The sequence below is a fragment of the Eucalyptus grandis genome, chromosome 11 (genome assembly GCF_016545825.1).
Source record: "Eucalyptus grandis isolate ANBG69807.140 chromosome 11, ASM1654582v1, whole genome shotgun sequence".
Classification (NCBI taxonomy): Eukaryota; Viridiplantae; Streptophyta; class Magnoliopsida; order Myrtales; family Myrtaceae; genus Eucalyptus; species Eucalyptus grandis.
Window position 1 is genome coordinate 39,837,841 of NC_052622.1, and position 23,607 is coordinate 39,861,447.

Consider the following 23,607-nt stretch of genomic DNA (forward strand, 5'->3'; position numbering starts at 1 on the left):
CCAAGATGCTAGGTAGGATCTATTGCAACTGGCTTTTTTATTTATTTCTCTAGTAACAAACACCATCTTGTTCTTGGTGGAAAGGGCAATCTCCATGGCACGAGACCAATTGTTGTAATTGTCACCCATAAGGACCATGCCAATGAGATTAGATCTTGGGTTATCAGAATGATGCAAAAAATAAGGGCTACCCACCTGCTCATGTGTGGGAACGGTGGCTGAAGAGTTTTGAGACTCGGTTGCCATGATTACTTGCGGCCAAAAGAGCGGTTGTTCGCTTTGAGTTTATCTCTACAAGCTGTTATGGTATAAATACCATTGCCGATTTTGACCCACTTGCTCACATCTACACAAGAACCGATTCTTGAGGACGAAGAGATTAGATAAAACAAGCAGTTTCAGAATTTGGGCAGTAGTATATCACCGAGGTTGAGTTTTAGAATTTGGGCAGTAGAATATTGCCGAGGTTGAGATGAGTGGGCTGGTCATGAATTTGGAGTACCTAGAGGGGGGTGAATAGGTATATAAAGAATTTTTCTTAATCAATTGTCGAGGAAACGATAATCAAAGTAAGGCGAGAGAAGAGAAAATTGAAGTTTATGGGTTATATCAAGAGTCCACTCTTCTGGTCATTGGCTGGATTCCACTATGAACAAGAGAGAGGTTACAGCACAGCTTTGCCTTGATTCCACAGTGTAGATGTTCTACCACACCTCCTCAAGATTTCTCACAAATATAGACTCTTTCTTTCGTATACAAGTATTCGCTCAAAGGATTTGTCTAAACAAAAAGGAGCTTCAGACTTTGGAATTCTTCTATCGCGCACACCTTGAACAACTAAGACAGTCTTCCTTATATACTCCTTTATGCCATCATACCCGTTGGCACTTACCAAAGGAATTCCTCCAATCTACCCGTTGGACGAAATCAATTAGGAAGATTGTCCAAGCTATTAAAGGAACGTGTTGATAGCCCATCAATCCTGTTCGCCTATACAATCAGGATCTCGGTTTCCATAAGCAGAACCTTCCAATAATATTTAGGCAATCATCGGATCTTCAATTTATCGAGTCAATCTTCGATCAATCAAAGGACTCCGTTATGTCTTCTCCAGCCATGAGATCTTCTCCAGTTGATAAGGTTAAATCCTTAACGGAACATCCAGTTCTGGATAACCTTTCTACAACGGATTAAAGACTGTCAATGAGGATAGACTTTGAGTCTTGAGTCTGGCTGTCGGAGGTCTTCAGACTTTAAACAGCGAGTCCTGTAAAGCCTTCGACTAGGCGATAGAAACGTTTTGTCAACTTCAAAACACTTTAAGAAGATTTCTCCAACATCATCCGCTACAAGGCTGCGGTGGCGTGGGAAGCTTGTCGAAAACGCATCTGAAAGAAACCCTAGCGCTTGATCGGAGCCATTCTGTCGGAGCATGGCATCAATGCTACGGCCTCTTCCCTGTAGCAGCAGCAGCAGTGATTGCAAGCGAGAAGGCCAAAGATAGATGTGAGAGACGGGCTCCAAGAATTGCCGCTCTGATACCATGTAGAGATTGTGCGAACTTACTTGCATTGATGAAGTAATATACAATATATACATAGGGTTTAGGGCTAAAATAATAATGACAATTATACCCTTTAGTATAAACCCAATTTGTCAATAAATAACGTGTAAGAGGAGAGCACCTAGATGGGCCCCAAAGACCATAAAGGAGCCGTTGTGGCGATACAACTAGGATTTAAGGGTGGGAGGGATTGCGGACTCGACAATACGACATGAAATGGGGTATGTCTTCAATTGTAATGGGAGTGAAACTAGCCCACCCTTTTTATAGATTGATTTGTCCCCATTCTATCACTATGAATAATATATAGATAAACAAAAAGTAAAAGTATAAGCAATGGCATAACTAATATTTGGAATTTGCCCTAGGTGTGTATATAACGGAAAATGTAAGTGTAGAGAAGTTCGTTCCACACATCTGGCACTCCAGGGAGGCACCAGTGGAGGCAATCCGCATAGCTAATCGGATATGCAAGCTGTTCTTTAGTTAGGGGATGCCACTGTTTCCTGTAGATGGCGGGGTGCGCTTCCTTGCGATACTCTGAGAGTTGGGTGATATTGAGGACGTGGATTGTGACGCCTCTTGTTTTGAGTTTCTCGATCACGCTCTCCACCACACGCATCATCGCAGGAACCGACCCATTACCCCAATACCCTTCTCGGGTAATTTGTTCGGTTTCCCCTAAACAGTTTCTGCCAGGGACCCCGCCCCATTCCTCTGCTCTGCCATATAGAAAAAGACCAACGCCATATGCATCAAGAAATTTGTAGAAGCTGGCTTAAAACACGAGGTGTTGGGCTCGTTTTAATGACCTATAAAGGCCTAGTGCATGATTTGGTACCTCGAGTTTACTAAATCCTTTTAGTTGGATCGAATTAAATGTAACAGGAAATTGCAAAATTTCAAGAAAAACAATGCATTGCATAAAGATGTTTTAGTCAATCAACCTAAGAACCTTTTCTGTTGTTTTCGACGTTAGACTTTGTTAATTCATTATCAAGCAGATCGCAGAGCTCTTGGAAAAAAGAAATGTAGGCTTCAATGATCCTAACAATTTGCTTTAAGAAAAAAGAGGTATCGCCAGACAAAGAGGCATGTGGTAAAAACTTACTTCTTGTGAGTCGGAGACATGCTAACGAAGATTAATTGAGTCTTTGACTTATTGACATGCATCTCCAACCAGTCTGACCAGGTATTGAGAGCCATCTCATATGCACGAGTCATTTCCACCATTTTGTGTATTGCATCTGGACTTTCGAATGATCCCCACCTGATCGAGATATTAAAAATCACATTCTCATTGAAAGAAGAACAAATCGAAGTAGAAAGATCAGCTTCCATTTGAGAACTATTTACCTTACGGTGAGCTCAGCACTGACCTTAAGAGTTTCTTATGTGTATCCAACTCTCGTGTCTTCAAGAAATTTCAATTGGGACTTAGCTTTATATTGAAGTATATAGCTCTCTCATATTATTATAGAATTTACACAAAATAGTCTCAATTTAGGAGACTGGGTTTCTCTAAATTTAGGGGATAAATCCTCAATTATCGAACATTTAATGTGTTGATGCGTCCTCTTCTCGAGGTATTAATTTTACAATTGGAAATTTATATAAGGATGTCTCTATCTTATATTTATTCCCGTAGGAGGTAGCCACGTCGTTGCCAAGTCTCGTGACCACCTCTCAAACTCTAGACATTATGACCAGTTTGTCATTATCTTAAAGTGAAAAATCTACTACTTCATTTTTTGTTCAAAAGTTCTCTCCAAGTGAACGTGTTAGCTTGTATCCTGATGAATCGAAGAAGTCAATTTACTTATAGATAGAGGGATCCGTATCCTTTAATTCAAATCATTCAATTTATTTTTTGAAGTTTAACAATTCCATGAGTAGAAGAAGTGAATTTACATATAGATTAAGGGATCAGAATCCTTAAATTAAGTAATTCAATTTACATTTTTAAGTTTAACATTTTCACGAGCATCTCTCTGTCTTCATTATAATTTTTATTTAGAGTGGGAAATAGGATTTGAAACGCTACATTTGGGACTCGGATAAAGAAAGTACAGATAAATAGTCAATCAAGAAGTAGAAATGGATATTTCAAAAGGGCTATATTAGCATAATAGTACTATTAGAATAACAGTTTATTGTAAGTCACAAATTCTTAAAGAAGTGGGTTTCACAACAATTTATAATTATTTGTAATTTGATTTTTTTTGTTAATCAGAATAGACTATTATCCTCACAATACATTAAAGATTATCATACAATCATTTTATTTTATTTTATTTCAAATTACCAATCACTTAAACTTAGAAAAAACACTCTTGACAACATTGGAGGGATCATTGTGCAACTGTAAAAACCTCTAGAATATTAGAAAACCAAAATTAAGGGGATAAAAGCATATTTTCTTTCTTATAACCGAATTCAGTTTACAAAAATTTTACGGCACTTGTTAAGTAGTTAAATAAAAGCAATGTTATAGTTTTCACGATAGTGATGACTTATTTTTTAAAATGCTAGTATTTAATATTTTTGGAATTGAAACTTTTCTCGTTAAATTTATGTTTAATAAATACTCTTGAGACACTCGTAAAACATAATTTCTAATAGTACATATACTCACAAGAGTTCAATCTTGGGTAACCTCCACCAGAGGTAGCAGTCGAAGATGAGGAAATCTGCATCATTCCAACGCCTGCCATGTTTTTCAATAGCCTGAGCTCGAGCGATGCGATGATCAGCCGGGTGGCTCACTGCGTTATCGCAATTAGACTCCACAAGCATTGGCGCCCAGTAGTACTCAATCGTCGCATTATATTCCTTCACATCCATGAAACGTGGTAATTAACAAAAACCAAATGAATCAAAGTTCAGACATCAAATTATACATCATTTGGCTAGCAAGAAAAAATGATTTATACAAGGTACATCGGCAGTGTAGAATTTTTTTTACACAAGTAGTCGTGAGATGAAAAGCCTCATCTGCTTATGGAATGAATCCATTTGCCGAAAATCAAAGAATTGCATAATGTATCAGCGTCAGAACTTTGCTTGCCTAATAATTTTTTTACACTACCTGTGTCCAAAAACAAAAGTACAAATTCTTTTCTACCGGTGACGGGTGGGTTTTCTAACGAGCATTTGAAATAAAAAATAAAATAAAATTGGATGCGTCGGCTACTGCTAAGTTCTCGAAGAAGCATCCATCATTTAATTGTTGATACCGTTATCTTTTCATTTGTTTACACCGATTTTCTTCGGCTCGAGGATCCATAGTCATGGGAACCTCACTTCACGTGCGACTTACGGAAAAGGAGCATTGGAAACTCCACAATGTTACCTATCTAATTATGAGCAAATATTCGACCAAAAAAAAAAAAAAAAGAGCAAATAAAGAAAGAGTGAAGAATTTTCAATCGTACATTGACAACAATCTTTGCACAAACACTATGTGTCGTCGAAAAATGTCGGCAATCATGAAACTGCTTCGAAGAGAAAACTAAAAGTACTAAGATTAGAGATAACTCCAGCCAATCATGTAAAAATATTGAAAATGTAAAGATAAATCAGATGATAAAAGCTTCTTACCAAAAAAAAAAATCAGATGATAAAAGTGATAAAAGTGAGCAGCTGGTGTTCCTTTATTGACTGACGGATGCAAAAAAACGCAAACACATCCTACATGATTCCTAAAATTCATCAACATGTATTTACAAGCAATTATTAAACAAACTTACTACTTCGACCTAGTGTCCAACACCTGAAAGTTACACTCCTGCGGTTTCACTTCATGACAGTAACAACAACCGATATTCCCCGGCCACTACAGCGAGTGGCTTCCAAAACTAGTGGCTTCATGACCTGATGATTGTGTTGGTCTAACAACTGTGTTAGTCTTCACTAGTGCTTTCAAGGTTGCCAGCTCCATAACTAATTGACTTATTTCTAATTCACCGCAAATCGCTTTGATCGCGACTCTCTTGTCGGCAACTTCATTCACTGACACCCATACCTTTGGAGTTGGTAATTTCTTTTAGCTTTTACAGTCGACAACTATTTATTTGTTTTGTTGACTGTCTATATTTGCCAACTAAAAGCTCTCGACACTCGGTGAATTTTACTTCTGCAAAGTCTTGTGCTGGACCTCTTCTAGTTCGAGTCGACGGCCAGGGAGTTGCAATTTTTGGTGTAAACACACTCTAGAGACCACACGACATCATATTCCTAAGGGATTACTTAATATGGATCTAAATCCTCTGTGTCGCATGATGCTTTCTTTGGTGTCTCAAACATTTCTCAACTATTGATCTACAATATTGTACGTGAATGAGGTACGCATCAACAGTCCGGATAGATGGAGACACCATGACATGGAAGATCTATATCCTAGTGGTAGAATTGTACGAAGACTTGTGTATTTGAGTGACACCCATATGGGAGTCTCACATATTCTTAAAATGTGATTTGACTGGGTCTAGTGGGTTTGGTTTTCGTATTATCTGGCCGAGTAATAGACTCATAACTTTGATTTGAACAGAGGTTTTTTCTACAAGCGCCTAATAAAAAATAATCTATGGCGGTACTGTTGATAAACACTAAGATATTTCACTTTTTTTTTTTTTTTTTTAAACCAATGTCCCTTTGAGGTCATTTTGGTGAATGTGCAAGATGGGTCAATATATATACATATATATAACTATAAATAAATAGCCGTGACTACTAAATGCATAAATGTCAGTAGGAGAGCACAAGAAAAAGAAGAAGAGGAGGAAGAAGAATAATAATCATTTAATGACTGTGTTGGAGGAGAGCACTTACATGGGCCCTGAAGACGACTAAGGAGGCGTTGTAATGATACGACAGGGATTTGAGGTCGGGAGGGATTGCGGACTGGACCATGCAAACCATGGAATCCCATTGGTTTCTATTCAAGGAGTCGCCCACGTACATAAATCTCTTATTCCTCAGCCTCTCCAACAACGCCGTGGCATTGAACCTGAACCCCATTTTCAGTGACGGAAGCAGAAATTTCATTCGGGAGATCTCATAAAGAAAAGGGGTTTTGCGCTGCCTAACTTAGTGTGAAGTAGAAGATGAAGAAGAAAAGCAGAGTGGAGCAGACGTGCATCAACGCCGTGGCATTGAACCTGAACCCCATTTTCAGTGACGGAACCAGAAATTTCATTCGGGAGATCTCATAAAGAAAATGGGGTTTTGCGCTGCCGAACTTAGTGAGAAGTAGAGGATGAAGCAGAAAAGCAGAGTGGAGCAGATGCGCATCATTATACCTGGGAAGATCACAGCCGTGGGGTTGCCACCGCCATTGCTGGTACCTCAAGTCCTTCCTCCCGTACGCCTCGCACGCGTGCTGCTCCGACATGTACGAGCATTCCTTCTCCTTGTACAATGGGTATGATACGTTGTCGAACACCCACCTCCCGGAGAACAAGTCGCATCGGGAGGACCGTCTGGTGGGCGTCGGGCTCCGGAGTTGTGGCTGTTCGCTCGAGAGATAGACGGCGGAACCGACAAGGGCGGTGACGAGCAAAGCCACGACGAAGTGGAAGCTGCCGGTGACTGAAGATGCCCATGTGGGTGGCGCAACTGCAACCACTTGGGATTTGTTTGCCATTCTATTGATGCCGTCTCTCTCTCTCTTTTAGCCTTCTCTCACTTTCTTCTGGGGTAGTTAACTGTGGGGAAGCAGTATTGACCTGGGTTGGATCCTGATGCCTCGTTCTTCAAAGGGGAGAAAAAGCAAAAAAGGAGTCCACCTTGGTGTTATGGGAGGAATATTATAATGGACTGCAGCTCAGCCTGCTTAGCTGCATCCATTTATATATTCAGTTTGAAGATTCAAAAGTTAAATAATAGTAGTTGGACTAAAGATGTCAAGCGATTAGTTTGCCTTCCCAGACACCCTTGATTGGTCTCCCCAGAAGATTAGTTTTTCAATGTTCTTGGTATGCAAAATAATTTATAGTAGAAGCGCCATCTGTCTGAATATTAACATATATTGGCGTCCATGTAGCTTCCAATCACACATGGCCATCTGTTTCGCATTATCTACTCCCAAGAAAGATCAATATAAATATATATGCAGTGCCCGTGATGATCTGTGGTTTGTCCTAAGATGGGTAGGCAACATTAAAGCGAAGAAAAATGTTGTCCTTATGAAGGGAAAGTGTAAAATCAGTCTTTAGACTTATTGTGTGATATCAATTTATCATAAATTTTTTAATTATATTAATTTAGTACCGAACCTTTGCATGAAATCTCATTATAACCATTTCGATTAATTTACGTCGGAAATTGCTGACGTAACGATTTGATTATTGTTGGTCGTATTACGCTGCGCGTTACCGCGTTAACAATTTCTGGCGAAAATTGGCTAGAAGGAGTACATTGGGAATTTAATATAAATGTTTAGAACTAAATTGATAAAATTAAAAATTTTAAAATTGAATTAGCATCTATAAAATAGATTTTAGATTGATTGAGTGATATCCGCTGTTAAGACGACTTATCAAGGTTCCTTCAAAAAAAAAATTAAATGAACTGAACTTATATGAGAGAGGAGGGACTCAGCTTAAAATTTGACTTAATATTTGTTATTATCATATGAAAGAAAACGCCGCATAATCGAGCAATATAGAAAAGTGTAACAAAAAACAATTTCCTGTTTTTGGCTGAAGATAAAAATGCTATACAGTTTCATTGGAATATTCTCACTTAGTGTTGCTTCTAAGTTTATTTTCATCCCGTTCGAAGACACTAAAAATTAATAGTCACATTTTTATTTGACTGAAAATAAGAGAAGTTTCACCAGTGTCTCGAATTCTACCGGTATAAACTATAAATTATTATATTTTGAGAAATGACTATTACCTATCTTATGACAAGAAGTAAATAAAGTGTTTTTATAGACTTGCCTAAATGTATAAGATGTTCATCTTTCTCCTCTACAATGCCAATATAAATGCCATTAGAAAAGATTTGGTTTATCAAATGTGGATTAAGACTATATCCTCTGCAAGGAAAAAGTGAATTGCGTACAATTGATGACATCAATAGTATCGCTTATGAAAAAAGACCCATCATAGAACAAAAAATCATTGTTTTGTGAAATTATTCACATCATATGAATTTGTATGATATTTATTGATATGTAATAACCAGAGCAGCAATTTGTGTTATTTGACTATTAATTTTTTTGGCCTTCATGTCGTCCATTCATATTGGTAATTTTAGTCGTTCCTTAAACATGCTTAATGGGTCAATTTATTCTTTCTATATATGGGCAATAGATGTTTTGTCTTTTTCTTTTTGTAAGTATAGTTCACGAACCAAAGTTTCCATTTGTAATGCCCCTATTGTGGAATTCAGATTCCATCCATGATCGATGGTATAACAACTCAATTAAGAAATGTATTTGTTAGGATAATGACACTACAGGCACTAAAATTGGCGTTGGTTCAAACTCAAGTCTAATTTTTTTTCTAGTGTATTTAGGTTCGAAAACTTATAAGCTCTGTACATTTTAGAACTTCCCTTTAGTCCATGTCTTCTGGTGGGGAAAATCTCAAGTGGCACATGTTATAAATTATTAATCCGAACCTGTTATAAATTATAAATCCCGTGCGGCAGACCTTTTTTTTTATTTGTTTGTCAAAACAAGTTCCATTTCATTCATTCATTCATTCAAAGCAATACGAAACAAGTGTTGTCATAGTAAATCTCAAAGAGATTGGGGTGGCTTAGACAGCTAATTAATAGAAGGTATCGCTTTCTGAAGGACCATGACGGTCCATTTGCGATTTGGTCGGCTTCCCGTGAGGAGTGGGCTAAGGAAACACCTTTTAATTGGGCTAGGAAATCTTTGCAATCCTCAAAGGAGCTCCTCAGGGCCCATGCGGAACAGAAATTTGCTTTAGCTGAGTACTTTCCGCCAGCCACGACAAGGCCTCCTTCCACGCTAGGGCTTCGATCTCAGGGGCGGAAGAATCTGCGATCTTCTATGCGAAGCCAGCCGCGATCGCCCCCCAGTGATCTCGAGACACTACAACTGCCGACCCCTTCGATGACCCGTCGATCCAGGATCCGTCTACATTGAATCTTCATGCCCCTTTTGCTCGTGACAACCATCACTCATGTGGCGGAGCTTATCGAACACAATGCAATATTCTTTCACTGTTACCACTATAGATACCTAATTATTTTATTTTATTTTATTGAGGTTAACAAAGTTCCTATCGAAAATCAGTCATTGTGAAAATTATGATCGAAGGATATGATTGAATCCTCCAGGAGCTTTCCAATGTCATCTAAATTGCCTGAATAGGATTTTTTAATCACAGGATATCCCAGCTTTTAATTGTAGCCATTCAATCTTGACTGGGTTGATAAAGTTGCAGTTGTCTAGATCAAGTGATGAGATCATGTAGATTTGATCGTAAGATTTTGGATGTCTTGAGAATCATCTCAATCAAAGTTTTCTTGAGAAAGATAGCATTACTTTCTATTTCAACTATTTGTTTGGCCTAATTTGTGAAAATCCTTAGTCCCAACATTTTCTCGAAAACCATATCGTATATTTGGAAAGTTCAAGTCATGAGCTTTCCATGAGCCCTGAAATCAATCAATTGGATGTTGGATGAGAGAAATAAATGATCTAGGATTGGTCAAAGTCTTGAAAAAATTATGTGGACATCTAGGGGCCTATGTTAATGTCATTTGGTAAGCTGTCATGTATCGACGACATGACATGACACACATCTGAATGTCGTATCAACACCTCGCTGGTATCCAGTGGTGCACGATTGACAGGAAGCCACATGGTTTCTAGGCTGCGCAGGCATCATTGGGATTAGCAGGAAAAAGAAATTTCTCCTTCTCCCTCCAACTTTCAACTATATGCCAAAATTAACTCACGAAAGTCACCAGTACTTTGTCACTCTCCCACTCCTTCATTTCCTAACATGGACTCCGGTTTCGGAGAATATAGGCATAGAGGAGCTCGTTCCACACGTCGGAGACTCCCGGGAGACACCAGTGGAAGCAATCGGCGTAGCTTGTCGGATCGGCCAGCTGCTCTCGACTCAGGGGATGCCACTGCCTTTTGTAAATGGAAGGGTGCGCGTCTTTGCGATACTCCGATAGCTGCGTAATGTTCAGGATTCGAACGCCAAGGCCCCTTGCTCGCAGTCTGCCGATAACCGCCTCCACAGCTCGCATCAGCTCGGGCCTTGACCCGCTTCCTGAATACCCCTCTCTGGTGATGGGTTCAGTTTCTTGGTAGCAATTATGACCGTCGAGTCCACCCCAATCCTCGGCTCTGCATTATAGAAGAGCTACGGATGAACCGATGCAACATAAGATTACGAGTAATTGCTAAAAAAAATAGGCTGTACATTGCGAGGGAAATGGTCACCTGTCATGGGTTGGGGACATGCTGACGAAGAACACTTGGGTCTTGGATCTGTTGATGTGAACCTCCAGCCAATCTGACCATGTATTCAGGGCCATTTCATACACACGAGGCGCTTGTTCCATCTTGTGTATTCCATCAGGACTCCCAAATGATCCCCACCTAAATTCAAACATGTAGTGTTTCTTATATTCGGTTTGAGAGAAACCATTCACGAAGAATTGTCTTTCAATGCAGAGAGCAATTGTAGTTAATATTTCAACAGCTAAACTGAAGACTGTTCTTTCTCTTTTAAGAACAAAATGAAGGACTTGATCTTCTTTCTCTTTAAGGGATAGATTGAGTGGTCAAGTGTTTAGTTTAGATTTGACCGATCTTACGATAGAATCGAATTGTATGCCACGTAAAGTAAACTTGAGGTATGCTCATGATCCTAGGGACTAGTTGAGAAAGAATAATTTAATGATGGTGGTTGAATGTCTAATCAACTTACTTTAATTCTAAATTCATTAGTGACAACTCTAGTTTGGATTTATAGATGAGATCATAATTTTAACAAGTTGCCCAAACCTAGGATTTCAAATGATTTTAGTAATCTAAGGCACTACAAACGGGCGACCTAAGTTTTAAAATGGTGCTCCAATTGCTACCAAATCTCTTTTTCTAACTCACTTCTTTTAGTCCATTTTTTTTTCTTATTTCGTTTGCCTCAACATTTTCATCCATAAATGCTTGTATACTCTCCAATGTATATCACTAGTAATGCAATATGCAACTTGTTTATAGGTAATATCCTCAATTGTCCTATTATGCTGTGAATAGTTTAGGTTACAGGAAAATTAGATATCGTATTCTTTCATAATGATTTGTATTGTCTTAATGATCTTTCTACAATATTACCCTATGTAAAATCTATTTTAAGCAAAATACCGTACTTTATTAAATGTTTAAATATTACGAAAAATCACATGCATATCAACATGTTGTTATATGTATGTTTTTTTCTTAACATTTTAAAGTGTTCATGTTACACAAAACTGAAAAGTTGAAGAAGAGAAAGTTAAAAGTAAATTTCGCTGAAAACAGAAAGATAGAGTTTGAAAAGTTCTCAACTTAGAGATGCATTAGAGGTGTCATAGAGCACATGAAGGGACTTACAAAACTTTAATCTCAGGTCTCAGCCACCACAGGTAGGAATTGAATATGAGAATGTCCGCATCCGACCAAACCCTTGCATGCTTTTCAATGGCCTGAACTCGAACAACTCGCTCGGGTAAACGATGATTATAGGGATGGTCACTATTGGATTCCACTAGCATTGGTGCCCAGTAGAACTCAATCGTCGTGTTGTATTCCTAAGTTCATTCATTAATTCCAACATTATCAACAAATGTCCAAACTAAGGCACTGGGACTGATTAAAGTTATAATAGAGATTCATCCCCCAAAACAAAGCCTAAATAGATGGATCGACTGCTGCAATCAATTCGAAAGAGACAAGTACTTGTTCCTAGGATCATCTCCTAGCATTGATACTGACGAAAAACAAAAGGAAAGTTGTCGATGGGGGGGCCGAGCTTGACTTGTGGCCCGGAAAGAATATGTCCAAAGCCCCCAATCCAATAAAAGAACCTAAAAAAAATATTATGGGTAGGCTATAGTCGGGCCAGGCCAAATGTATTTGAAATCTCCGATTTGTATAAGGCGGACTCCTCAATCTTGTTCGACTCCTAGCAGATTCAGAATAAGTCATTGGTGGCTCTAATCTCACTTAGTTGATTATGGAAAATCAAGTTAGATTCAGCGAAGGTTTGGAAGAGTCCCTGCAAAAGCATAAGGCGCCACTTCGCAAGGGATATTTGCATCCTTGAGGTTCATTGGGAGGGGCACGACCGGTAAGAATAGCGTTCAATTGTAATCCAACACAAGAGATAGAGGGAACTCTTTGTTTTTTTATGTGCACAGTATCACTGTAATAGCAAGGAAATATTAGAGTGATAGGGCAATACCCATGAACATGGAAAAGAAAGTTATCGGCATAGTAATAGTAAGAGTGCCAAAACTTTCGTACGTCATTCACTTAAATGTCAATTTTTTTTTCGTTTACTTGAGTGTCACATTGTAGAAAAATCGATTACTTGAGTTTCAAATGTTTTACATGAATTTTTTTTATTTTTTTGAATTTTTATATTTATTTGTATTTTGTATTTTTGTTTTTGTTTTTTTCTTTAGGACCGCCTCACCTAGATTGGGTGAGGCCCCAATGGCCTCACCGAGAGCCTTTGTGGCAAGATCTGGGCGATGCGACTGCGATCAGTGAGGGTTGCCGGTGACCTCGCCGACCCTAAAGAAAAAAAAAAAGCAAAATATATAAAAATAAAATAAAAAATCCAAAAAATAATATTAAACATATTTAAAAATATTTTCGGGGGCCACATTAGCTTTTTTGATGGGGTAAATCGGAAGTGGTACTCAAGTGATCGATTTTTCAAATTGTGGCACTCAAATGAGCCAAAAGGGGTTGGCACTCAAGCGAGCACCATACAAAAGTATTGTAACTTATACCGTTCTTATTCTAAAAGTTAACAATGAGAGCTTGCAATTAACCATGCGCATGCTTTATTTTAAGATATTATATATATTTTTAAGCCAAAACACTCTCTTGTCTCGCTTTTATTTTTCCAATTATTATTGCATCAGAGTTGAATCTACCCACTATGCCACCACTTTCTCTTTCATCAAGTTGCCATCTTATTTACACATAATGAATAACATAATAATAATTACATATTACACATACCGGTAATTAAATAATTATTCAATTCCTCTATAAGTCTTTCTTCAGTTCATGGAAAATAAGAAAACGTTTTCAGGATTTTTTTTGTATTTGATAAACTAGTAAAAAAAAAAACATTTTCCTCTTAGGAAAAATACCTTCAAAGGTGGGAAAATGTTCTCCATTTTTCAGAAAGAGGAAAACATTTTCCATAACTTTTTTTACCTCACTTTCTTTCACCAAACACAATTTCCTTTTATTTTTATGTTTTATTTTTATTTTTTATTCTTTTTAAAAATTGAGCTTTTAATTATTTTTAGTTTTTCCTTTTCTTTCCTTTTTCTTCTTTCTCAGTTGGTTGCCAAGCACGACGGTGGCTAGCGATTGATAATTGATCATTGGGTAGCTCAAGCATCGCCTTAGGCTAGTGAGGCTTGAGCTTGCTAGTTGCCGGCCAGGCTCAAGGTCGCCGACTAGTGGTGAGGCGGGCGAGGTCGAGCACGCCGGGGGCTCCGGTCTAGCTAGCTTGGTGGGGCTCAAGCCTCGCCCAACTCATCGGATTTGGTGAGGCCACCTTAGGTGAACTTGAGCTTATTGACTGTGTTGTGGCCGGGTCGCTAGGCAATTGGCCATCGCCAAGGAACGCGGTGGCAGATAGAGGAGGAAGAAGGAAGAAGGAAGAAGGAGGAAGGAAAAGAAAAGAAAAAAAAAAAAAATTTAAAAATAAAAAAAATCATTTTTAAAAATAAAAAATAATTTAAAATTCATTTTTTAAAAATATAAAATTAAATTAATTTTTTTGGTTGATTAAAAAATTAAAATTCAATTTTTTTTTAGTAATTTTTCCTAGAAAATCAAATTAAATACCGAATGGTGAAAAATATTTTCAACTTTATTTTTAGGTTTCAATCAAATATTGAAAAATATCATCATTTTGCTATAAAATTGCTTTTTAGAAAACATTTTCTGGAAATGTGATATTTCCTACTAAATGAACGGAGTCAAAAAATGATTCATTTCTCTTTATGCATAGCCCACCTACGGTCATGCACGCCCTTCAACCTGAGTTCTAATTGTGCCTAGAGTTATGTATATGAGGAATGATTTTGTTTGTAAGTTGTAAAAGGGAATTTGGAAAACATACTCTACTTACGATCAATTGAAACTTTGTAATTTTCTGGATTCATAATGGATTTCTTCTTGGTTATGTCTCCTCACAAAGTAAGTACAAATACTTGCTGGGATAGCACACTAGAAGTCCGCCATGTTCACTTGGGATATTGCCAATGAAGTCCAAACGTGTCCATATCAAGTTGGACCCATTTTAACTCAAAAGCTCAAATTCATTAGTTATGGGTCAACTTAAATTTAATAATCACTCTTTGTCACACAAATTCTATGACGTAGAACTTTTCGAAAAAATTCACTCATATATCTTCATAGTCTCCCCCTTTCAATGTGAGCTCAGTATTAGGTTTGTTCTCTTTTAACTCAAATGTCTTTCAGCATCAGCATGTTCTTTTTTTCCAGACTAAACCTCTTTTTTCTATAGATTGAACCATGTAAGTTGTCATCGAGATTGTGTTACTACTTCGTGTTACTACTTCAGAACACCCACCTTTCACCTCAGCCTTTTTCACCAAACCAAACTATTAAGGCTATTAGCTACTATGGGGATTGTGTTGCCACACCACAATGCCCACTTTTGATGTAGGTCTCTATTGTTAGACCAAACCATGAAGGCTGCCTGGAAATTGCGTTGAAAGATATTCATCATACACCAATACACATTTTAAGTGAGCCACCAATCAACCACCGGGTTTGATACTATTTTGCTAGGAGTGAAGAAAAAAAAATTGATACTTTCCCCTGGAAGATTGCCAATGGGGAACCCAAGTACGACCCCATTAACATATCCAATGGGACTTACTTTCATTTAAAAGTTTAGGTTAATTAGCTATGACTTAGTAGGATATATTAATTACTTTACACCACAAGGTTACTCTGATAAGAGGCTTTTCTAACACAACTCACATGCATTTTTTATAAATCTTTGATATCTTTATTATTATTATTATCTTTTTGGTAAGGTTGATATCTTTATTATTCATTGTTGATTCAGTAATTTTGTTTTCTCGTATTTGACATTGAATTGCAAGATTCATTAACTTCCGAGTTAACTTTACAGCCCAAAAAGCGGATAGTAATTTCAGGTGAAGGTCACAATCATCAAAATAACTATAGTTCACAAAGTACCGGCACTTCGAGCAAAACGCGCAACCAGAAAGGGAATTAATAATATCCGAGGAAAGATTTTCGCGTCACCAACAATTAACATAATAATATACTTGAAGAGGAAAAAGAAGAAGGAAGGGGATAACTTACCATGGCATTGAAGGCGATTAACGAGTGATTATGGCGATAAGATATCCATTTGAGGTTGGGAGGGATGGCGGACTCCACGAGGCAAATCATGGACACCCATTGTCCTCTGTTCAGAGAGTCCCCAACGTACACCAGCCTCTTGTTCCTCAATCTCTCCAGCAACCACGTCGCATTGAACCTGCACCTCATTAAGCCAACATCAATAGAAGCTTTATATCTATATTCTGGGAAGAAATTCTCTTCGAGAGTGTAATAAATACAGTGGAAAAGACAAATGTTCCATATTGAAGTCTCACGGGAAAGCTTGCTGTGCAAAGGAACTACACAATGGGTAGAGAAATTACACGATGATCTAAATCGCTAGATCTGGTGGGATTTACATTCGATGCGATTTATCGGAGGTAATGGCGAGTTAGGATGGACACCATCTTATAGCAATTCCTTTCATTGCAGTTATGCATTAGAACAGCGAGAGATGCGTATACCTGGGAATGTCACAGCCATGAGGTTGCCACCTCCAATGGCGATACCCCAAGTCCTTCCGTCCGAACTTCTCGCATGCCACCTGGTCCGACACGAACGTGCATTGCTTCTCCTCGTACAACGGGTAAGACGCGTTGTCGTACACCCACCTCCCCGAGAACAGATCGCACGACGTCGTCGCGCCGGCTGCGCTTTGAAGTGAGGCGCCATCGTCCGGCAGCGGCCGAAACCGAGAGCCGTCGCGCGCGAGGGAGAGGACGGCAACAACGACAGAGGCGACCAGCAAGGCGACGAGGGAGTGGAAGCTGCTCCTGACACCCCATGTGGCTGGAGTTATTTCGGTCTTGTTCACCATTATTGTTCCCTCCTGCGAACGCTCTATTAATTCTTCTGCATCTTTTTTTGCACTTATATGTACCGAGGGGGACCTCATGGGCTAAACGGGTGACCCACGCCTTGTGTCCTTATCTACTTTCTTGTCTGGAGCAATTATTTTTCTCCATGATTGATTCTATCATGTAAATTTGAAGAAGTAAATAAAAAAAAAAAAACATTTCACGAGTCCATCATGTATAAGTTCAGGATCTCGATCTCTTGTAGGGTTTATCTGATCTTGTGCTTAAAACGTATAGGATATACATACTTATATACATAGTATTGTTAATCATTTATTAATCAACTAAATCTTCGAATCGATTCGAATCTTTAACTTTTTGCAATATGAAAAAGTCAGAATTTGAAATCTAAGATATTATTTCGGCGAGAAAATTATCGCATCGTTGTAAATCTATTGTAATTGTGTTAATTCAGTCTTAAATTTTATTTATTTTAAAAGATAATTTGAGTCCTAAACTTTTGACAATTAAGACAAGTCCCTTCCTTCCATCTAAAACTTTTGGCTTTAGTATTTTTTTGGAATGCAAGTTCTGGGGTTTAATGAAATTCTCTTTCCAATCTTGCCTTCAGTTATAAGTATTCAAGTTTTACACTTGCTTTGTGCCTTCTCTTTCTTTGCTCAATCCCTTCCCTAACAATCTCTTCCATCACAAACTCATCTCTTTCTTCGACCAAATTCCTCGGCCATCGCTACTGCCATAAATGAGGACAACTGGATGAGACTGAGAGGCGACGGTGACGAGCCGGGGTGTACGTGTCGACCCTTGTAGGGCTTGAAGATCTTCGCTCAGCCTCACATCTTCATCGACAAGAGGTCGATGGCTTGGGGCATCCCTAATTCGAGATTGAGCGGCAGTGGCGACTCGACTGCGGCTACATGACCCCAGCGAGGAAGCTGCGCCACCAAGACGACGGGCATGAGGGGATTGACGCAAGGGATCAAGTGAGCTGAGGACAAAGGAAGGGTTGGCATCACCGCCGAGCTTTGGGTGACGCCACACCGAGTCTCGCTGGAGGCTTGTGAGGCTGGTCCACGCTGGATTCGACCTTCCCAACCTTGAGTCGACTGACTACGTAGACAGAGGTACACACCCAAAGTATGAAGTTTGACTTTCGATCTGTTTTGAACAAGTCAAAACCTCGTGGTGAATCAGAGGAGCTGAAGAGAAAAGCTAGAGCAGAGAGGTGTGCTTTCTTCACTTGCTAGTGCATGTTTGATCCTGTCCGTTTTACATGATGAATTCACTGTTTGATCTTCATATCCTCCCCTGTTTCTCAGGTTTGGCACTTTGGTCTCATAATATAAAATCATAATGCCAAAAGAACTCCCAAACGCACCATTTTCATTTTAATTTGACTTAAGGCGATAAAATCATGATTTTGTCACTTTAGGTCTCATGTAAGGTGATAAAAATTATACTTATTACCGTAAGTTCTAAATTGTCCCAACTTTGTTTATATCAATGGCAACAAAGAACAAATTTTGTCGCTTAAAGTTCAACTTAAGTTAACAACACTATGAATCTGTCACCTTTGATTGATTCTAACGTGACAAACCTAACAATTTGTCATCTTTGGATAGCCTAAGGCATGTGGCAAAAATTTCTGTCGGGTGTTTTTCTAGAAGTGATTAGAAACTTACCAGCATGTCAGAAATCTACTAACTATCAAAGATTTGCCAGATTTTTTTTTGTTGACTGGACCGTGACTATCGTTACTAACTAATACGTGACCGTGACCTAGAGTTAAAAGATGGGTTTAGAGATAGGCAATCGGATGACTATGAGCGGGCGCCTAGGCGACAAAGGAGATATCAACTGACTTCTAAGCTGCAAGTTTTAGCCCCTTTATGGCGTTAACGACATCGAGAAACTTAATTTTCGTAATTTTTTCAAAAGAAAAGTCCACGCCAAAGCGCAAACCCCATCGATTCATTCAGTCAGGACTTGACAAGAATGTAAGCGAATAAATAATGAAAACCATAATCTACAGTTCTCACAAATCGGATGACATGAAATCTTCTGATTTAGGACAACACAGATTGATTATAACGTGGGACAAGGATAGAGTCTTAAAGTAACAGCCTACTGAAGCCAAGTTAATCGAGTAACGTCGACTGGGAGCATATTCAAAATAGTTCACGACCTATTAAATAATTGATCTATTTCTTATGTTTAGGAGTCTAATTATGTAAAATGTAGGCATACAAGAGCTCATTCCACACATCCGGCAGTCCGGGAAGGCACCAATGGAAGCAATCTGCGTAGGTGACAGGGTTTGCCATTTGATGTTGAGTGAGGTTTTTGGTTTGCTCTTTATAAATGGATGAGTGTGCGTCCTTGCGATACTCCGAGAGCTTCGTGATGTCGAGCACGTGTACGTTGAGGCCTCTTTTCTGGAGCTTGTTGACTGCCTTCCGGAGTGTGTGCATCATCCCGCGAGTCGACCTTCTTACCCTATACCCTCCTTCAGTGATCGGTTCTGTTTCTTCGAAGCAGTTGTGATCAGCAATCCCACCCCAATCCTCGGCTCTGCAAAGAGTTGGTATGTTTGGAAGATAAACCTTTGAACTGTGCTAAATAAAATAAAATTTGCGCAACAAAGTGTGATTACTATGACCGAGTTTGGTAATCAGTATTAGACGAATAATTCAACATGAGAGAACTGTAGTAGGTTTCTTTCCGTGTGATTATCAACAGATCGGTAAACCTAGATTTAAACAGTTAGTATCGAAGTTCGTTTCCAGTTTCTATGAGTTAAGTCTACCTTTCATGAGTTGCAGACATGCCATTGAAGAACACCTGGGTCTTCGAACTGTTTACATGAACTTGGATCCAATCTGACCAAGTGTTTAAAGCGATCTTGTATGCTCGAAGCATTTTCATCATCTCATAATTTTTGTCAGGACCGACAAATGATTCCCATCTGGTTGCCAAAATTCAAGAAAGAAGGATGTTAGCAGACATCCAAAAAACAGATGGGATGATATTGTTCTAATTTTATCACATATTATGTATACATTGATGATCTTCCCTAGTTATAGCGTACAAGACGACAGACTAAAGTATCAAGTCTCTTATACATTGATGATCTTCCCTAGTTATAGCATACAAGACGACAGACTAAAGTATCAAGTCTCTTATGCTTATTAGCATTGCAACATCAAACATTTGAACTTAACAAGAGGATAATTACGTAAATAGCCTTTGCACTTTTCTTAAACATCAAATGACGTCCACCCCAAATCTTTAAAATTGGCCAAATGAAGGGCATCATCTGTCTTGCACGTTGTGTTGTTAACGGACCGCTTAAATTTTATTTTGGTCTCTCTGGGTGTTGCAATTGGAAACTAAGTTGCCCCTACATATTGTTAGCTCTTTCTACACTATCACTGCGGAGTTTGCGTTATGCTTAATCGGAGGCCTGTGTTAAGCCAACTTTTGGAATTAGTGATGTTATTGAACGTTCACCAAAAGTTTAATATGTAAGATGTCATTACCCATTTTAATGAGTAAGCTAAAAAAGAGAACGAACTAAAGAGTTGTCCCTCTCTCAACATCCATAAAGTAGCAACAAGAAACTTGGAGGTCAAATTGCAAACTTTAGATTTTCCAAGATGCATGATTTTCTAATACCGAGGAAAACTTACGAAACTTTGATCTCGGGACTTTCCCTCCACCAAAGATAGGAATTGAAGATGAGGATGTCCACGTCGGACCAATGCCTTGCGTGCTTTCCAATGGCCCCAACTCGAACGATCCGGTTGTCTAGGTGATGGTTCATTGGATCGTCACAGTTGGATTCCACTAGCAACGGTGCCCAATAGAATTCAATGGTCGCATTATAGTCCTAATCAATGTCATCCAGTGACCAGTTAATCAGTTCCAAAAGTCAAGCCCAGACATAACTTAATGCACCCAAGAAGAGCACCTAGTCGGTCAACTTCACCATTGCACATGCTCATGTTTTCTAAAGTTCTTATTTAAGCATCTTAAAGATATTTGTTAACAGGATCAATTTGGTATTGATGAAATCTTTTGCTAGATTATCAATTGAAAACATGGTTTAGTACTCAAAATTCGACATTCCTCATTAATCGATATAGCTTGCTAGTTTGAAACTGAAAGATATAACTTAGTATTGAGAAAGCATCTCCTTTGGGATATTAGAGGTCGTTGTCTCATATTACTTTCTTATACTAGACCTAGCTCTTTGTCCTTCGTAAACTAAATTATAGAACTTTAGGTACTTTGTATGCAATAATGTGACCGCAACTCAACCAATCACTACGACCGCACGTTTGATTAGGTGAAAGATGCAAACATATTTAAAAATTTGTCCCTTCTTCCAAGTTCAGTGTGCCTAAATCTAATGTTGTTTGGCACGGCAGTTTGAGGAAAATATAAGGACTGAATCTCCAAAACTATAAACAAAAAAATAAAAAAATCAGGAAAATGTTGTCATTTCATTGACCAACGGCTATTCTTTTTCCAATCTTCCTAGAGTAGGCACATTTCGTGCGGCGGTGAAGGCGCACTGAGAAGTAAACGAAATTAGAAACTTTCGTTTGAAGCACCGTGGTAGATGCGTCTTGTTAAACGGACCCAATGAGGCCTACTGCACATGTATCGGGATAACCAAAGTTTTATATAATTAGGAAACGTGAACAATTTCTTCCTGTTTTTTGGGAAAATACTGAAGGCAGAAATCTCAGAAGAGACTTACAAGGGCATTGAAGCCGATGCTGGCAGGGCGACGGCTTGAGAAGGATCTTCGCTTCTTAGGGATAGACGACTCCACCATGCAAACGAGAGAAACCCATTGACCTCGGTTGAGAGAGTCCCCCACGAACATCAATCTCTTGTTCCTTAGCCTCTCTAGCAGCGCCGTGGCATTGAACCTTCGGTAATGTCGCCATCCACACTGTCAAAAACCCTAACCAAAATTTCCTCTAAAGAAGACGGCAATGCATTAAAATGCCGCCTCAAATTCTTTAATTATCGATTCTAGAAAGTAAGAACGCAGGAACTTGGTTATGTTCTATGGCGGCGTGATGCATGCTAAAAACAATGCCTTAGAAGAAGGCACTGCATCTGAGCGGTGATTCAATGACCTGTCGACTCTTCGCCCTCGACGCAGCACGAGTGCTCTCAAAGGTGCAAACGTACTCCAGTGTATCCTAATGGAGAAAGAGAGAACATGGAGAGTCGTAAATGTGTGTGCATATTATTAGCTGGGGAAAATACCTGGGAAGGTCACAACCATGGGGTTGCCACCTCCATTGCTGGTACTTCAAGTCCTTCCGCCCGAACTTCCCGCAAGCCTGTTGGCCCAACATGTATTTACACTGTCCCTCCTTGTATAGGGGGCGCGACACATTGTCGAATACCCAACTTCCCGAGAACACGTCGCACAGCGACGACGTCGCCGGCGATGGTGCAATGTCGGTCAGGTTCGAGAAGAGCGGCTCTCTATCTCTGCCCAGCAAGAATGATAGCTGCTTCTCAAACGACGATGTCGCCGGCGATGGTGCAATGTCGGTCAGGTTTGAGAAGAGCGGTTCTCTATCTCTGCCCAGCAAGAATGATAGCTGCTTCTCGCCGTAATGTGCGGGGTATATGGCGGCGAGGATGATGGTGCCGATGAGCAGAGCCACCAGGGAAGGGAAGATGCTCCTGAGTCCCCACCGTGTGGCTGCTGTCTGGGCTTTGTGTGCCATCTGATTTGGTTCTCTTGTGCCATTCGATTTGATTCTCTCATCATGCATTTTATGTTCTCCGCTTGGAAGATTGAAAAGGAAAGCCGAAGATTGATTGTAACTTGTGCAGAGAAAGTTTTGGTGATCGGTTCTTATATGACAGGAAGAGGAGATTCTGCACTGGTATTTTTAAAAAATTATGAAATATAAAACCTCTACTTCTTTGATTCTAACCGTCCCCAGACGCCCTCTCTCTCTTTTTTATTTTTATTTTTTATTAGCTGGATCATTGATGTCTGACTGTCCGGTTAAAAGGTAACCTCGATAGACAGTAGGTATTTTATGTTACCATGTTGGGCCACTCCGCCGGTTAGGTAATTCTAGTAGAGTGAGAGGACCGCATTTCTTATTTTAACTTGTCGATGCTCGCATGCTCAACACCCCTTAGTTCCCTTCTATATATTTTTCTTTTCCAGGAGGAGGGAATATCCTCTTGGTACTTTACATCCCGATTATCTCGAGGCCTAGATTGAATTAGGATGAAGTCTTTTAATGACTTGCTTAGATTCATAGATTTATACCATCATGAACTTCATCCATATTAAATGGAAAGGATTATTATTATGTGCACCTTTTGTGAACAAGGTTTTACACAAACAAACACTAATACATATGGGCTCGCAATTTGTGCTAGCATGACTTGATCATTTTTGGAATTGTGTCGATCTAAAATATATAATTTTGTTTCTACATGCCAAATAACTTAATCACGATGACAATGTGTTAATTCGTGCAAATTCTTATCAACATATAAATTGAACGTGTTGTGTCATATTCGGATTTCTTTTTATAATTCTTATCTCATAT

At 39.0% G+C, this 23,607-nt stretch overlaps 3 protein-coding genes across 4 annotated transcripts; all 3 read right to left on the minus strand.

Annotated features, from left to right (window-relative positions):
• Positions 1-1,583: 1,583 nt before the first annotated feature.
• LOC104426358 (protein trichome birefringence-like 34) lies at positions 1,584-7,346 on the minus strand. The gene is made up of 5 exons (XM_010039377.3): positions 6,865-7,346; positions 6,395-6,572; positions 4,200-4,396; positions 2,676-2,834; positions 1,584-2,286 (listed from the first exon to the last, which is right to left on the minus strand). Exons 1-5 carry the CDS (start codon positions 7,206-7,208, stop codon positions 1,929-1,931), a joined length of 1,236 nt encoding a protein of 411 aa, XP_010037679.2. The 5' UTR covers positions 7,209-7,346; the 3' UTR covers positions 1,584-1,928.
• Positions 7,347-10,210: 2,864 nt separating this feature from the next.
• LOC104427839 (protein trichome birefringence-like 34) lies at positions 10,211-17,015 on the minus strand. Of its 2 annotated transcripts, none has more exons than XM_039304471.1 (5): positions 16,649-17,015; positions 16,164-16,341; positions 12,162-12,253; positions 11,007-11,165; positions 10,211-10,910 (listed from the first exon to the last, which is right to left on the minus strand). In XM_039304471.1, the coding sequence occupies exons 1-5, from the start codon at positions 16,999-17,001 to the stop codon at positions 10,550-10,552; spliced, it is 1,143 nt and encodes a 380-aa protein (XP_039160405.1). In that variant the 5' UTR covers positions 17,002-17,015; the 3' UTR covers positions 10,211-10,549. The 2 variants fall into 2 exon arrangements, with proteins under 2 accessions (XP_039160405.1, XP_010039162.1); XM_010040860.3 differs by having other exon boundaries at positions 12,162-12,358.
• Positions 17,016-19,224: 2,209 nt separating this feature from the next.
• On the minus strand, positions 19,225-22,761 carry LOC104427840 (protein trichome birefringence-like 34). Its single transcript, XM_010040861.3, has 5 exons — positions 22,289-22,761; positions 21,768-21,942; positions 20,692-20,891; positions 19,809-19,967; positions 19,225-19,573 (listed from the first exon to the last, which is right to left on the minus strand). The coding sequence occupies exons 1-5, from the start codon at positions 22,759-22,761 to the stop codon at positions 19,225-19,227; spliced, it is 1,356 nt and encodes a 451-aa protein (XP_010039163.3).
• Between the last annotated feature and the right edge of the window lie 846 nt (positions 22,762-23,607).

Coding starts and splice junctions, on each gene's coding strand:
- LOC104427840 (XM_010040861.3), bottom strand. CDS start 22,761: ATGGCACACAAAGCCCAGACAGCAGCCACACGGTGGGGACTCAGGAGC. Junction 21,943..22,288: donor CATGGTTGTGACCTTCCCAG/GTATTTTCCCCA, acceptor ACATTACCGAAG/GTTCAATGCCACGGCGCTGC. Junction 20,892..21,767: donor GCATCGGCTTCAATGCCCTT/GTAAGTCTCTTC, acceptor GACATTGATTAG/GACTATAATGCGACCATTGA.
- LOC104427839 (XM_010040860.3), bottom strand. CDS start 17,001: ATGGTGAACAAGACCGAAATAACTCCAGCCACATGGGGTGTCAGGAGC. Junction 11,166..12,161: donor AGACCTGAGATTAAAGTTTT/GTAAGTCCCTTC, acceptor GTTTGAATTTAG/GTGGGGATCATTTGGGAGTC. Junction 10,911..11,006: donor ATGTCCCCAACCCATGACAG/GTGACCATTTCC, acceptor TCTATAATGCAG/AGCCGAGGATTGGGGTGGAC.
- LOC104426358 (XM_010039377.3), bottom strand. CDS start 7,208: ATGGCAAACAAATCCCAAGTGGTTGCAGTTGCGCCACCCACATGGGCA. Junction 6,573..6,864: donor CACGGCTGTGATCTTCCCAG/GTATAATGATGC, acceptor AATGGGGTTCAG/GTTCAATGCCACGGCGTTGT. Junction 2,287..2,675: donor ATGTCTCCGACTCACAAGAA/GTAAGTTTTTAC, acceptor TCTATATGGCAG/AGCAGAGGAATGGGGCGGGG.